Source organism: Petromyzon marinus, chromosome 49 (assembly GCF_048934315.1).
Source record: "Petromyzon marinus isolate PM22_M1 ecotype Great Lakes invasive population chromosome 49, UKy_Petmar_22M1.pri1.0, whole genome shotgun sequence".
In the NCBI taxonomy this organism is placed as follows: Eukaryota; Metazoa; Chordata; class Hyperoartia; order Petromyzontiformes; family Petromyzontidae; genus Petromyzon; species Petromyzon marinus.
The window spans coordinates 5,844,243-5,859,120 of NC_133715.1; the positions used below are offsets into that span (position 1 = coordinate 5,844,243).

At 55.6% G+C, this 14,878-nt stretch overlaps 1 protein-coding gene across 3 annotated transcripts in view; it reads left to right on the top strand.

Annotated features, from left to right (window-relative positions):
* Nucleotides 1–14,878, top strand: part of HACE1 (HECT domain and ankyrin repeat containing E3 ubiquitin protein ligase 1) — a 110,060-nt gene that overhangs the window by 86,216 nt on the left and 8,966 nt on the right. For all 3 annotated transcript variants that reach the window (XM_032972653.2, XM_032972652.2, XM_032972654.2), the window contains 3 exons: nucleotides 599–697; nucleotides 1,619–1,689; nucleotides 13,740–13,853. In XM_032972653.2, the coding sequence (XP_032828544.1) occupies nucleotides 599–697; nucleotides 1,619–1,689; nucleotides 13,740–13,853 (284 nt within the window). The remainder of the gene's footprint in view (nucleotides 1–598; nucleotides 698–1,618; nucleotides 1,690–13,739; nucleotides 13,854–14,878) is intronic.

Here is a 14,878-nt window from a genome sequence, read left to right on the forward strand (position 1 = left end):
CCCATCCCCCCCACCCCCCCCAGCATCCCGCCCCTGTAATGAGCAGCTCGCTGATTGGATCCTCACAACTGCTGATGGCGGCGTTCAGCGTGGAGCGATGGCTCAGGGGTGGCGGTGTGGGCCCCCCCCACCTCACAACGGCCGGCCGAGGCAGCGCAGGGGGAGGGGGGGGGTGTGCCTTGGGGGGCGCCCCCTACCCCGTGACGGGATGCCCCCCTCCCCGCCGTCCCCGCCTGTAGATCGTTCGCCGGGGACCAGAGTCGGGGCTCCACGCGGAGCCCGGAGAAAACCCAGCACCGTGCTGCTGTTGTACGAAGGGGAGGGGGGGGGGGGTGACGCTCAAAGCTCCACGCAGAAGGATTTAAGAATCCATTGCTGTGCTGTCATCCGCTGGCCACTTCGCAGCCCGAGCCTACAACGTCTGATATGTTTCCGTGTCCCCTTGTCTCCACATGTCCTGTTGCCATGTCCTTCTGTCTCCACGTCCTCCTGTCTACGTGTCCCCCGTGTCCTGTTGCCGTGTCCCCACATTCCTCTGACTCCGTATCCCCGTGTCGCCCCTGTCCCCCCGTCCCCGTATCTCCGTGTCCACGTGTAGGAGCTGCTACTGTCTGGGATGCCGGAGATCGACGTTGAGGATTGGGAGCGAAACACGGAGTACGGGAGCGGATATGAGCCCAGCGCCCCCGTGATCCAGGTACATGGGGGCACATGGACATGGGGACAAGGAGACAAGGGAACACGGGCACGTAGAAACACAGGGACACAGAGACACGGAGACACGGACACACAGAGACACGGAGACACGGACACACAGAGACACATAGACACCTAGACAATGGGACATGGAGGCATGAAAACACGGAGGCATGGAGACACGGGCACACGGAGACACTGAGACAAGGGGACGTAGGGACACGGGGACACAGGAACACAGGAACGTAGAAACACAGGGACACGGATACACAGAGACACGGAGACACGGAGACAAGGGGACACGGAGACACATAGACACGGAGACACGGACACACGGACACACGGACACACGGAGACAATGGGACACAGATGCATGGAGACACAGAGACACTGAGACACATAGACACGGAGACACGGGGACACAGAGACACGGAGACATGGAAACACGGAGACAAGGGGACAAGAAAACATGGGGACCCAGATACACGGAGACACGTGGATATGGGAACACGTGGATACGGAAACACGGAGACAAAAGTACACGAGCAGATACGAGCCCAGCGTATGTGATATAGTGTGTGATGGCACAGTAGGGGGCACAGGTGGTGCATCAGCCAGTCATCTCAGTCATCTCAGTCAGTCGACCCGTGGCACCTGGGTCTGCCCCGTGACCTCCTGCCAGCGGGCGTTCGACACTTCACGTGGCCTCAAGGTGCACATAGCCTGGCACAAGCGTCGTGATGACGTTACCGCCACTTAGTGGCAAATGGCGCTTGTTGTTGTTGTTGATGGTGGTGGTGATGTGTGCTGGTGTCTGATGGTGTGTGATGGTGTTGATGGTGGTGATGGTAATGGGTGTGTGATGGTGTTGATGGTGGTGATGGTAATGGGTGTGTGATGGTGTGTGATGGTGGTGATGTAGTGGTTCTGGGAGGTGGTGCAGGAGCTCTCGCAGGAGGAGCGAGTGCTACTGCTGCAGTTTGTCACGGGCAGGTGAGATACACACAGCTACACACACAACAACACAACAACAACAACCGCCATTCGCCACTAAGTGGCGGTGACGTCACCACGATGCTTGTGCCAGGCCATGTGCACCTTGAGGCCACGTGAAGTGTCGAACACCCGCGGGCAGGAGGTCACGGGGCAGACCCAGGTGCCACGGGTCGACTGACTGAGATGACTGGCTGATGCACCACCTGTGACCCCTACTGTGCCAACCTGCTGTACTTTAGCCACCCGGCGCTCCGCTCGTTGTTGTGAGCGTCGCTCCTCCGCCCTCCGTTGTTGTTGGAGGGCGACTACCTCCAACTGCCCAGTAGCGTCCTTCACGAACCTCCTCCACAGAGGCCGATCTTAACACCGCTGGTACCAGTCATCGGCAAGTCCACTCAGCTCCACGTCCTCCTGTACCACATCACTCCATCTCTTCTCTAGGCCGTGCCACGCCCATTAAGCCCCCTCAATCCGGCCGAACAAAAGCTGTTTCGGCATGCGGAGGCTGGGCATGCGGGCTACATGACCCAGCCACCGCAGCCTTGCCTGCCGGAGGAGCTCACCGATGGGACCTTGCCCAGATCTTTCAAAGATGTGTGAGCTTCTCACACAATCCAGCCTGGTTAAACCCAGGATGGATCGCAGGCAGGCTAGCCTAATTGTTTCTAACCGGCAAAGATGTTCCATTAGGGGGGTCCACGTTTCGCAAGCGTAGAGAAGGGAGGGAATGACCGTGGCCGAGAAGACCTGAAGCTTAGTACGGAGCGACAAACCAGGTAGCTTCCACACAGCGTTATGCAACCGATGAAAAGATATTGCCGCTCGACTGATTCGGAGTGAGACTTGTGCTGTTAAACTGGAGCCGGTCATAAGCACACTGCCCAGGTATGGGAAACTCTCCACTCTCTCCACAACTACCCCATCACCGATTGGGAGTTGTGGGGGTGGAGTGTCCGATGGTACAAAATACCCAGGCAGGTTCTTAGTTTTGGTGAGGCTGATGGTAAGGCCCCATCTCTTAGTGGCACGCTCCAGTCTCAGCAGCAACGTCTCCAACTCCTCCTCTGAATGAGCAGATATTACCAAATCATCGGCATACATAACGTGGTTGAGCAATAGGGAGCCATCCCTTGACCGCACCCGGGCATCGATCAGCCTCCCATTATATCTGTACCATATGGAGATTCCCCCGGTACAGCTATTGAAGGCTTCACGAACTACGTGGTCAAAATAGATGTTAAATAATGTGGGAGCCAGAGGCCATCCCTGTCGCACCCCAAGGTGCACAGGGAATGGCTCTGACTCCCGACCACGCAGTTTTACCCGGGCCCGCTCACCATCATGGAGGTCCTTAATGATCGTGAGCAGAGGGTCAGGTACTCCAAAAGCATGAAGAACAACCCAGAGCCCAGGCCTACTGATGGTATCATAGGCCTTGACAAGGTCAATAAAGCAGAGATGTAGGTCTTGCTGGAATTCCCTACACCTCTGCTGTAGCAGACGGACAGAAAATATGGCATCTGTGCAGGACCGCCCTTTCCTGAAACCGCATTGGGGCTCCGCAAGCCTCTCCTCAGCGTGCTTGGCAAGGCGATGTTGAATAATCCTTGCCAGGACCTTTCCCGGCACACTGAGGAGTGAGATGCCCCTGTAGTTGTTACAGTCTGTGTGGCCCCCTTTCTTATAGAGGGGGACCACCAGGGCATCCTTCCAATTCTGCAGAACCCGTCCAGTGGTCCAGACTGTTGTTATGATGTCATATAGGGCAGTCTGTGCACAAACGCCACCCTCCCTCAGCATTTCGCTGGGAGATCATCTCTGCCCGCTGCCTTTCCTGGTCTCAGTCTCCAGATCGCCTTCAGTATTTCCTCAACAGATGGCACCTCAGCCCGCCACTCACAGGGGGTGACTTCTTCTAATATTTGAGGCACCGCAGCCTCAGCAGGGTCATCCCCACTTTGTGCCACGATGTTTTCCTGGCTGAGGGAGTTTCCCTCCCCCAGGACCTCACATAAATGCTCAGCAAATCTGCAAACCTGTTCCTGGGGGTCGGAGATTGGATCACCGTTTTTTCCCCTAATGATGGTAATAGGTGTGGCGCTGCAGGTTACTTTTTTTATGGAGTTAAATAGAGATTTGTGATCGCGGGCCACTGAGGCAGACTCCATCGCCTCAGCAACCCGCAACCACTAAACCACGACGGAAATATGTAACACCTACGCACACACCTACGCACACACCTACACACACACCTACACACACCTACACACATACCTACACACACACCTCGACACACACCTACACACACAAAGATTCCCTGTGTAGCCTTAACAGACGGTTAGGGAAAATGCTGTTTGTGAGCACCTATGAAGGCCAGAACGGCACACGAGGGGGTGGGTAGCCAGCACCACGCCCGGCCGCCTTTGTCTCCCCAGTGGCGATGCGGTGCCACGGTGGCAAGATGTTAATTCCCCCGCCTGATATGCAGGAGGTCTTGGTTTCGATCCCAACCCTAACGCCTGCGGCATATTTGGAGTTTGCGTGTCTCTCTCCCCGTGGTCACGTGGATTTTTCTCCGGGACGGCCGGTTTTCCCGCCACATTTGGAATCAACGTCACGCGTTTAGAGTATTTGGTTGCTCTCATTTTCCACGTGATGAGCCACTTTCGTTGAGCTGTCATCTGTGGCCAGGTCGCCTCTGAAAAAGAGGTGCGTAGCTCAGTGGGCCTTACCTGGTAACATCAAAATAAACTTTTTTTTTCGTTTACACACTGCGCCAGATACTCATTTGAGGCTGAGTCAACCTAGGGGAGACCCAAAACCGGTTCAAATATTCGCCAGTGTTATTAATCGAACTCAGGCGCCGAGCTTCGGAGCGCAGCGCGCTAACCGTTGCGCTACCGCTCCCCACAACACGGACAGACTCACACGGACGCACTCCCCCGCACACAGCATCACGCTGCTAACAGCATGGCAGTCACAACTAACCACACGGCCACCGCGCAGTGAGGGGTGGTGGCGTGGGGGGTCACGTACGGCGACACAGCACGGAGGCAGGCGGGCTGGCAGACTGACGCACGCACGGACAGGGAGACTGGGGGAGTGACAGGAAGACGTGCGTAGCGTTGGACAAACAGAAGCGTGAAACAGGCATACAGATTGAGATAGACATTTCGATTTAAAGCTTTCGTGACTGCAGGGATTCATCTTCTTGGTTCAATTCGGTAAAGTCACGTAGAATGGAAATAAAATAATAAAAATAAAACATAATAAAATAAGATTCTCACGACGTTTCGGCCACCACACAAGAAGAAGGCTACTTGTGTTGTGGCCGAAACGTCGTAAGGATTTAATTTGATTATGTTTTATTTTTATTATTTTATTTCCATTCTACGTGACTTTACCGAAAGAACCAACAAGATGAGATAGACGTGTCAACTGCTGGGGGACAGACAGTTAGATTGGTAATAATACATAGACGTACAGGCAGACTGGTAGGTAGATTATAAAAAAAGAGAATTAGACACAGGGAGAGTCAGACAGACAGACATAGAGTTAAATTGACAGGTAGAGAGGTAGGTGGGTTGGTCATGTATTAGACAAACAGGCAGACTGATAGCTACACGGACGGACACACTGATAGCTACATAGATAGATATACTGATAGCTATATAGACAGACAGCCACGGAGACAGATAGCTACATAGGCAGACAGGCAGCTCTATAGACAAGCAGAAAGGCAGCGCTACAGACAGGCAGTGCTACAGTCCGCACTACAGTCAGTCCTACAGACAGGCAGCGCTACAGTCAGCGCTACAGTCAGTCCTACAGACAGGCAGCGCTACAGACAGCGCTACAGTCAACGCTACAGTCAGCGCTACAGACAGTGCTACAGACAGGCAGCGCTACAGACAGGCAGCGCTACAGACAGGCAGCGCTACAGGCAGCGCTACAGACAGGCAGCGCTACAGTCAGCGCTACAGACAGTGCTACAGTCAGCGCTACAGTCAGTGCTACAGTCAGCACTACAGTCAGCGCTACAGACAGCACTACAGTCAGCGCTACAGTCAGTGCTACAGTCAGCACTACAGTCAGTGCTACAGACAGCGCTACAGTCAGCGCTACAGACAGGCAGCGCTACAGTCAGTGCTACAGACAGCGCTACAGTCAGCGCTACAGACAGCGCTACAGACAGGCAGCGCTACAGGCAGCGCTACAGACAGCACTACAGTCAGTGCTACAGTCAGCACTACAGTCAGTGCTACAGTCAGCACTACAGTCAGTGCTACAGACAGCGCTAAAGTCAGCGCTACAGACAGGCAGCGCTACAGACAGCGCTACAGTCAGCGCTACAGTCAGTGCTACAGTCAGCACTACAGTCAGTGCTACAGACAGTGCTACAGTCAGCGCTACAGACAGCGCTACAGACAGGCAGCGCTACAGACAGTCAGTGCTACAGTCAGCACTACAGTCAGTGCTACAGACAGCGCTACAGACAGTCAGCGCTACAGACAGGCAGCGCTACAGTCAGCACTACAGACAGCGCTACAGACAGACAGCGCTACAGACAGCGCTACAGACAGTCAGCGCTACAGACAGGCAGCGCTACAGTCAGCACTACAGACAGTGCTACAGACAGCGCTACAGACAGACAGCGCTACAGACAGCGCTACAGGCAGCCCTACAGACAGGCAGCGCTACAGACAGTCAGCGCTACAGACAGGCAGCGCTACTACAGACAGGCAGCCCTACAGTCAGTCAGCCCTACAGACAGGCAGCGCTACTACAGACAGGCAGACTGACAGCTGCGTGGAGAGGCAGGCGGCGTGAGAGCGAGCGAGTGGGGGAGAGAGCCGGTCGCTCGTTTGCATGGCGAAGATTTAATTTGCGGACTCCTTGCGGGGGCCGTATTTCTTGCGGAGCGGGAGCCCTGACACGCATTTGTACGCGATTAGGGACGTGGAGGGGGGGAAGCGCTGATGGTTGGGGGGGGGGAGGGTGGGGGTTTGGGGGGTTGGTGGTGGTGGTGGGGGGGGGGTTGTTTACGGGCGATCGGGCAACATTTCTGAAATTAAGAAAGCACTGATTTAGCTGCCACGGTGCCAGGGGAGAGACGAGAAATTGGGGAGAGGAGGTGGGGGTGGGTGCAGAAGGGAGAATGAGAGGAGAGAGAGAGATGGGACTGTGAGGAGAGAGGGGCAGGAGTTGCGATCCATATGTGAGGACGTAAATCCTCTCCGCGGGATTGGTATTGACGAGGGCTCTCATCCATCGGGGATCCCACGGGGGTGTCACAAGGGGGTCTCGCAAGGGGGTCTCACAAGGGGGTGTCACAAGGGGGTGTCACAAGGGGGTCCCACAAGGGAGTCCGACAAGGGGGTCCCGCAAGGGGGTGTCACAAGGGGGTCCCACAAGGGAGTCCGACAAGGGGGTCTCACAAGGGGTCTCACAAGGGGGTCTCACACGGGGGTCTCACAAGGGGGTCTGACAAGGGGGCTCGCAAGGGAGTCTCGCAAGGGGTCTCACACGGGGGTCTCACACGGGGGTCTCACAAGGGGGTGTCACAAGGGGGTGTCACAAGGGGTCTCACAAGGGGGTCTCACACGGGGGTCCCACAAGGGGGTCTCACACGGGGGTCTCGTGGGGTGTGGATCTACATGGCGCCCGCCGCTCACCGCTTTGAGCCGGACAGACAGGTGCTTCGTCATCGCCATCATCGTTGTCGTCATCAGCCATGATCTCTCCACTGCTGGCTGAAGGCTCCCAAAGCTGTCACCGTCTCTCACGCTGCCACGATGTAACAAACCCACACGGCTCCGTTTCCACGGGGCTCGTCCCCTCCCTCGGCCGCCGCTCCGCGATCACTCTCGATCGCCGGCACCGCTCGCCGTCGCGGGCGGTCCGTGCGACGATTTCTCCTCCTCCTCCTCCTCGCCGCCGCCTCGTGGTTTCTCTCTTTCACTCACGCGCTCCTCTCTCCGTCTCGCAGCACAGTCCACGGCACCGCCCCCCCCCCACCCCCCCGTGCGTCTTTGCTCACTTTTCAGTTGTCGCTTTGTCAGTGGGCCAGGTGCCTGATTCAGTTAAACGTCACGTAGGAGCGTGACACCTGGTGTGGATGATTCGATGCACAGGTGGGTGGACGGGCGGACGGGCGGACGGGCGGACCGCTAGGCAGGCCGACACATAGAGAACGATCGCTCTCCATCCATTAACTGCCTCCCCCACCAGCACTCGTTAACCCTCTGCTCGTTACCCCCCGGCCGGACCCTAAAGCACCCCCCCCCCCCCCCGCCGGTGTTGTTGGGGGCAAGAGGGGCCGCGATGCTCAATCACTCCTGCTCGGAGCGTTTGCGAATTAAAAATTGATTTGCGGCGTTTTGCGCTCATTAATGCTTAAATTATGGTCCAGAGTTGTCATGGAGACGGATGCGGAGCAGAGTGAGCGGTGGAGGGGGGCACACACGCACGCGCGTACGCTCACGCACACACTTACGCGCACATACGCGTATGCACATAGACACACCTGCGCGCACGCGCACATTTACGTACACGCACACGAGGTCACCCATATAGCCCACGTAGAGCGTTGGGGCAAGTGTTGTTAGCGAGCACTTATTTAATCGCTCACTTGCCGAGTCAGTGACGCGCGCACCACGCTCGGCCGTCTTTGTCTCCCCAGTTGTGATGCTTAAACAGTTCGCTGGTGTTGACCAAGGACTGGGATCAAACTCAGGTTTGCAGGTTCGCACACTCGCATCGCCATCGCCACCATCGCCGTCACCACCATCGTCACCATCGCCGTCACCACCATCGTCACCATCGCCATCGCCGCGCGCCATGCCGTCTCGCGGCCGCTGAGTGGCCGCCCTGCGTGACGTCAGTAAACCCGGCCACAGACGTCCCCCCGTGGGTCATGGGTCACGGGCCGGGAGGGACAGGGGTCGCGCGGGGTTGAGCGATTCGCGGGGAGTTCGTGTGCGTCTCGAGATGCGATTACCTTAGACGCTATCGTCGTCGTCGTCATCAATGGTGATCAATCCACTGCTGGATGACGGCCTCGAACCAAGCCGCTGCTATCTGGGCGGCAGGGTGATGACGCAGGGCTAACACTCGGGCCTCACAGCAACGAGCGTCTGAGTTCAATTTCCCGACTCGGGTGCCTTGCGGTATTCTGTCTCCCTGTTCTGCGTGGGATTTCCTCCGGGTTCTCCGGTTTCCTCCTCGCGTAGCTGAACCACGTCGACAAACGCTGCAAGAATTCCCTGCTAATCGCTCGATTGGGAGCACACGGCAGCGCCGTCGCCACAAAGCGCTGAGAAAACTTGGCAGGACCCTGCTGGAAAAGTGGCTTGAGACTCGGTGACGCTGTCCTGCGTGAACACGCGGACCGATAATGACCTCTCGTGAGCCCGCAATGTTACAATTCACACAGTGTGGCATCCGTGGGTCATACGAGTTAGGTTGAGTGAGTGGGTTGGGTGAGTGATTGAGTGGGTGAGTGGATGAGCGAGTCAATGAGTGAGCGAGTAAGCAATTGCTTGAGTGTGCGCGTGAATGAGCGAGTCAGTCGGCAAACGAGTGTCGGTGGATGAGTGAGTGAATTGAGTCGGTGATGAGCGAGTCAAGCCAGCGAGTGAGTGATTGTATGCGTGAGTGAGTGTCTATGTGAGTGAATTAGTTAGTGATCGATCAGTAGGTGAGTGAGTATCTATGTGAGTGAGTTTTAGATGGGTTCAATTGGTAAGTGAATGTATCGATGAGTGAGTGTCTATGTGAGTGAGTGAGTTGGTGATTGGTTCAGTTGGTTAGTCAGTATAGGTGAGTGAGTGCGGGTCTATGTGAGTGAGTGAGTGAATCAGTCAGTGTTTAGGTGAGTGAGTCATTGTGTAGGTGAGTGAGTCAGTGTGTACGTGAGTGTGTAGGTGAGTTATTCAGTGTGTATGTGAGTGAATTCTGTTGGTGAGTCAGTCAGTGTGTAGGTGAGCGAGTCAGTGGGGAGGAGAGTGAGGGAGTCGGTATGTATGTATGTGAGTGAGTCAATGTGTAAGTGAGTGTGTAGGTGAGTGATTCAGTGTGTAAGTGAGTGAGTGTGTAGGTTAGTGAGTGTGTGAGTGATTCAGTGTGTATGTGAGTGAGTCAGTGTGTATGGGCCAGATCAGCTCAATAACAACGGTAGGAGGCTGCTAGACTTTTGTGCAGCCCATGGGCTTGTAACTACCAACACGTTATTCTGGCATCAGCGCATCCACATAACATCATGGATGCATGCCGGGTCCAAGCAAGAACATCTGCTGAACTATATAGTGACGGAACAGCGGATGCGGGCCCATGTCCTTGACACCAGGATCTACCGTGGAGCTGATCTGCCCACTGACAATCGACTTGTCATCTGTACGATGCGCCTGCCATTTCTCCACTCCGGTGGTGGGTGTACACCCAGGACTCCGTTAAAACCCATGGTGGCCTGGTCTCAGCTCACTGATGAAAGTTGCAAGCGAGAATTTCATCATCGCTTGCGGCTGGGGTTGGCATCGTCCCCCACTCCTCCAGATGTCGAGAGTAAATGGGTGAGGTTTAGGACTGTGGCTCAGGCAGCTGCAATGGCTGCTTTGGGTACGCGGTCCAGACCTCCCCAGAGACCCTGGCTGACAGAGGAGGTGTTCAGGCTGACTGAGAAAAAGCAACAGGTCCACTCTCATCGGCTACAGCATCCCACGTTGGAGAATGAGGAGGCTTACCGCAGCCTTCGCTCGGAGGTTCGGAGAGCCGTGAGGTGCTGCAAGGATGGGTGGTGGTTATGGGTTGCTGAGGAGATGGAATCTGCCTCAATGGCCCGTGAACAGAAATCGCTCTTTAATTCCATAATAAAAGTAACCTGCAGTGCTACACCTAGAACGGTGATCTAATCTCCAACCCCCAGGAACAGTTTAGCAGATTTGCTGAGCATTTTTTGAGGTCTTGGAGGAGGAGAAATCCCTCAGCCTGGAAAACATCATGGGGCAAAGTGGGAATGACCCTGCTGAGGCTGTGGTGCCTCAAATATTGGAAGATTTCACCCTGTGCGAGTGGCTGGCTGAGGTGCCATCTGTTGAGGAAGTACTGAAGGCGATTCAGAGTCTTGAGACCAGGAAAGGCACCCGGCAGAGATAATCTCCCAAGCGAAATGCTGATGGAGGGCTACCATTGTGCACAGACTGCCCTACATGACATCATAATAACAGTCTGGACCACTGGACGTGTTCCGCAGGATTGGAAGGATGCCCTGGTGGTCCCCCTCTTTAAGAAGGGGGACCGCACAGACTGTAACAACTACAGGGGCATCTCACTCCTCAGTGTGCCGGGAAAGGTCCTGGAAAGTTTATTCAACATCGCCTTGCCAGGCACGCTGAGGAGAAGCTTGCGGATCCCCAATGTGGTTTCAAGAAAGGGTGGTCCTGCACAGATGCCATATTTTCTGTCCATCTGCTACAGCAGAGGTGTAGAGAATTTCAACAAGATCTACATCTCTGCTTTATTGACCTGGTCAAGGCCTATGATACCATCAGTAGACCTGGGCTCTGGGTTGTTCTTCGTGCTTTCGGAGTCCCTGACTCTCTGCTCACGATCATTAAGGACCTTCATGATGGTGAGCGGGCCCGGGTAAAACTAGGTGGCTGGGAGTTGGAGCTATTCCCTTGGGGTGCGACAGGGATGTCCTCTGGCTCTCGCATTATTTAACATCGATTTCGACCACGTAGTTCGTGAGGCCTTCGATGGCTGTACGTGAGTAATTTCCATCTGGTACAGATATAATGGGAGGCTGATCGATGCTCGGGTGCGGTCAAGGGATGGCTCCCTATTGGTCAACCATGTTATGTATGCCGATGATTTGGTAATTGCTGCTCACTCAGGAGAAGTTGGAGGTGCTGCTGCTGAACCTAGAGTGTGCCACTAAGAGGTGGGGCCTTACCATCAGCCCCACCAAAACTAAGCACCTGCCTGTGCCTTTTGTACCATTGGACACTCCATCCCTGCAACTCCCAATTGGTGATGGGGCAGTTGTGGAAAGAGTGGAGAGTTTCCCATACCTGGACAGTGTGCTCATGACCGGCTCGTGCAGCATTATCTTTTCATCGGATGAGTAACGCTATGTGGAAGCTACCTGGTCTGTCTCTCCATATGAAGCTTCAGGTTTTCTTGGCCACAGTCATGCCCTCCCTTCTCTATGCTTACGATACGTGGACCCCCCCCTAATGGAACATCTTTACCGGTTAGAAACATTTAGGTTGGCCTGCCTACAATCCATCATGGCTTTAACCAGGCTGGATTGTGTGAGGAGCTCACAAATCCTTGAAAGATCCCATCAGTCAGCTCCTCCGGCAGGCAAGGCTGCGTTGGCTGGGTCTTATAGCCTGCATGCCCAGCCACTGCATTCCAAAACAGTTTTTGCTTGGCCGGATAGAGGGGGCTAAACGGGCGCGGCACGGGCTAGAGAAGAGATGGAGTGATGTGGTACAGGAGGACGTGGAGCTGAGTGGACTTGCCGATGACTGGTACCAGTGGTGTCAAGATCAGCCTCTAGAGGAGGCTCGTGAAGAATGCTACTGGGCAGTTGGAGGCAGTCGCCCACCAGCAACAACGAAGGGCAGAGGAGCGACGCTCACAACAACGAGCGGGGCACCGGGCGAATAAAACACAGCAAGTTGGCACAGTAGGGGGCACAGGTGGTGCATCAGCCACTCATCTCAGTCATCTTAGTCAGTCGACCCGTGGCACCTGGGTCTGCCCCGTGACCTCCTGTCAGCGGGTGTTCGACACTTCACGTGGCCTCAATGTGCACATAACCTGGCACAAGCGCCGTGGTGACGTCTCCACTTAATGGCGAATGCCGGTTGTTGTATAGATGAGTGATTCAGTGTGTATGTTAGTGAGTGCGTAGGTGAGTGAGTCAGTGTCGGTGAGTGTGTAGGTGAGTGAGTTAGTGTGTATGTGAGTGAGTCAGTGTATATCTGAGTGAATCCGTGTGTAGGCGAGTGAGTAAGTGTGTAGGTGAGTGCTTGTGTTGGTGAGTGAGTGATTGCATAGGTGAGTGAGTGTGCAGGTGAGTGAGTGTGTATGTGAGTGAGTGTGTATGTGAATGAGTGTGTAGGTGAGTGCTTGTGTTGGTGAGTGAGTGATTGTGTAGGTGAGTCAGTGCGTAGGTGAGTGAATAAGTGTGTCGGTGAGCGATTCAGTCGACTGCATGACTCGTGCGCCGCTGGGATAATGCAACAGCAGCAGCCTCGGCAGCGAGTGGCCCCGCGGGGCGCGTGTTGAGCGGCACTATGTCGCGCTATGTCGCGGCGCTATAAACCCTAATAGCTACGTGGCAATAACACGACGGCAAAGCGGCGGTCGCCTCCGTTCCCTCCCCGCCCCACTACCACCACTCCGCCCCCGCCACTCGCCGCTTAAGAACACATCGTTCATATTCACTTAGCGCCTCCACCAGCGGCACGCGGAGGGGGGGGGGGGGCGTCGAGAGGAGCGGTGTGGTGGGAGGTGGAGGAGGTGGAGCGGGCGTGCGTCAATCAAGCGCGCGCACGCGTAAGCACGCACGTGCAGGAGCACGCGCATACAGACAAAGATCCCCCGGGCGTAGCCTCAGCAGAGTGTCGGGGCAAGTGCTCTGTAAGCGAGCGCCGGCACGGCACACGAAGGGGGTGGGCGGCCGGCACCACACCCGGCCGCCTTTTGCCTCTCCGGTGGCAACGTTTACACGCCGCACCGGGTACTCATTTAAAGCTGAGTCAACCTAGGGAAGGCCCAGGACCGGTTCAGATAATCTTCACTGGTGTTGGTCATGAGTGGGAATCGAACTCGGGTCGCCGGGTTTGTAGTGCAGCACGCCAACCGCGGCACCACGTCTCCGACACACGTGCAACGTGAAAATGTGTCTGTGTGTACACTTGAACACATACCCATCCAGTGACACACACGCATTCACCTACACACGCGCATCCACCTACACACCCGCATATTCATCCCCTCTCCTTCATCTCCTCTGTCCCCCCCCCCCCCTCCAGCTCACGAGTCCCCCACGGGGGGTTCGGATTCCTGACCGGGGGCTCGGGCCTGCAGCGGTTCACCATCACGGCTGTGGCCTACACCGCCAACCTGCTGCCCACGGCCAGCACATGGTGAGCTCGCACACACACACACACAGGCAAAAGTCCCCCGTGTAGCCTGCACCGGAAGTTAGGCAAAGTGCTGCCAGCGACCACTATAAAGGCCGGCGCGGCACACGATGGGGTGGTGTGTGGCCAGATGGCCATGCCCTGCCGCCTTTGTCTCCCAAGTGCTGATGTTGATCACACACTGCACCAGGTACTAGTTTAAGGCCCAGTTGGCCTAGAGGAAGCCCAAGATCGATTCAGAAATTAATCGCTGGTGAGCGAGAATTGAACCCGGTCTGATGTGTTCGGAGTGAAGTGCGCTAACCACTGCGCCACCGCTCCCCAAAGACACAAATCCCCCACAGCCAACTGGAATGACCTTCCATCCGTGACCCTAACCCTGACCTCTGCCCCTTCCGCCTGCCCCCTGACCCCACCGGTTACCATCCTGGGATGTGAGCCAATTGGGTGGCTCGTTAGAGGGGAGGTCAGAGGGCGCGGGGTTCATAATGACTGTGTCACGGACACTGAGCCGGCACCGCCGAGACTTTGGGTTGGACTCTAGGTTACAGCTGCTGCTCATCATTGAGCCGGGCTCCCAAGTGGAGTGACTCGATGGTCTCGGCAAGACTAAAAAACAAATCCCGATCACGGTCAACTTAAAACTCAACGCTTTCGTCAATAACACCGTCTGCGCGTGTGTGCGTGCGTCTGTGGCTTGAAAAGGAAAAATAAAAATAGGTGACGTTTCGGGAAATGTCCCTTCTTCAAAGGGCAACCATAAATCCTCATAAGCAAGGCCACAGCGTTGGGTTTTGTGGACTGTGCTTGTGCATTCCGTCCACGGTTACCAACTCGAGTCCACGGTTACCAACTCGAGTTCACAGTCCGTCCATGGTTACCAACTCGAGTTCACAGTCCGTCCATGGTTACCAACTCGAGTTCACAGTCCGTCCATGGTTACCAACTGGAGTTCACAGTCCGTCCATGGTTACCAACTCGAGTTCACAGTGCATCCATGGTTACCAACTCGAGTTCACAGTGCGTCC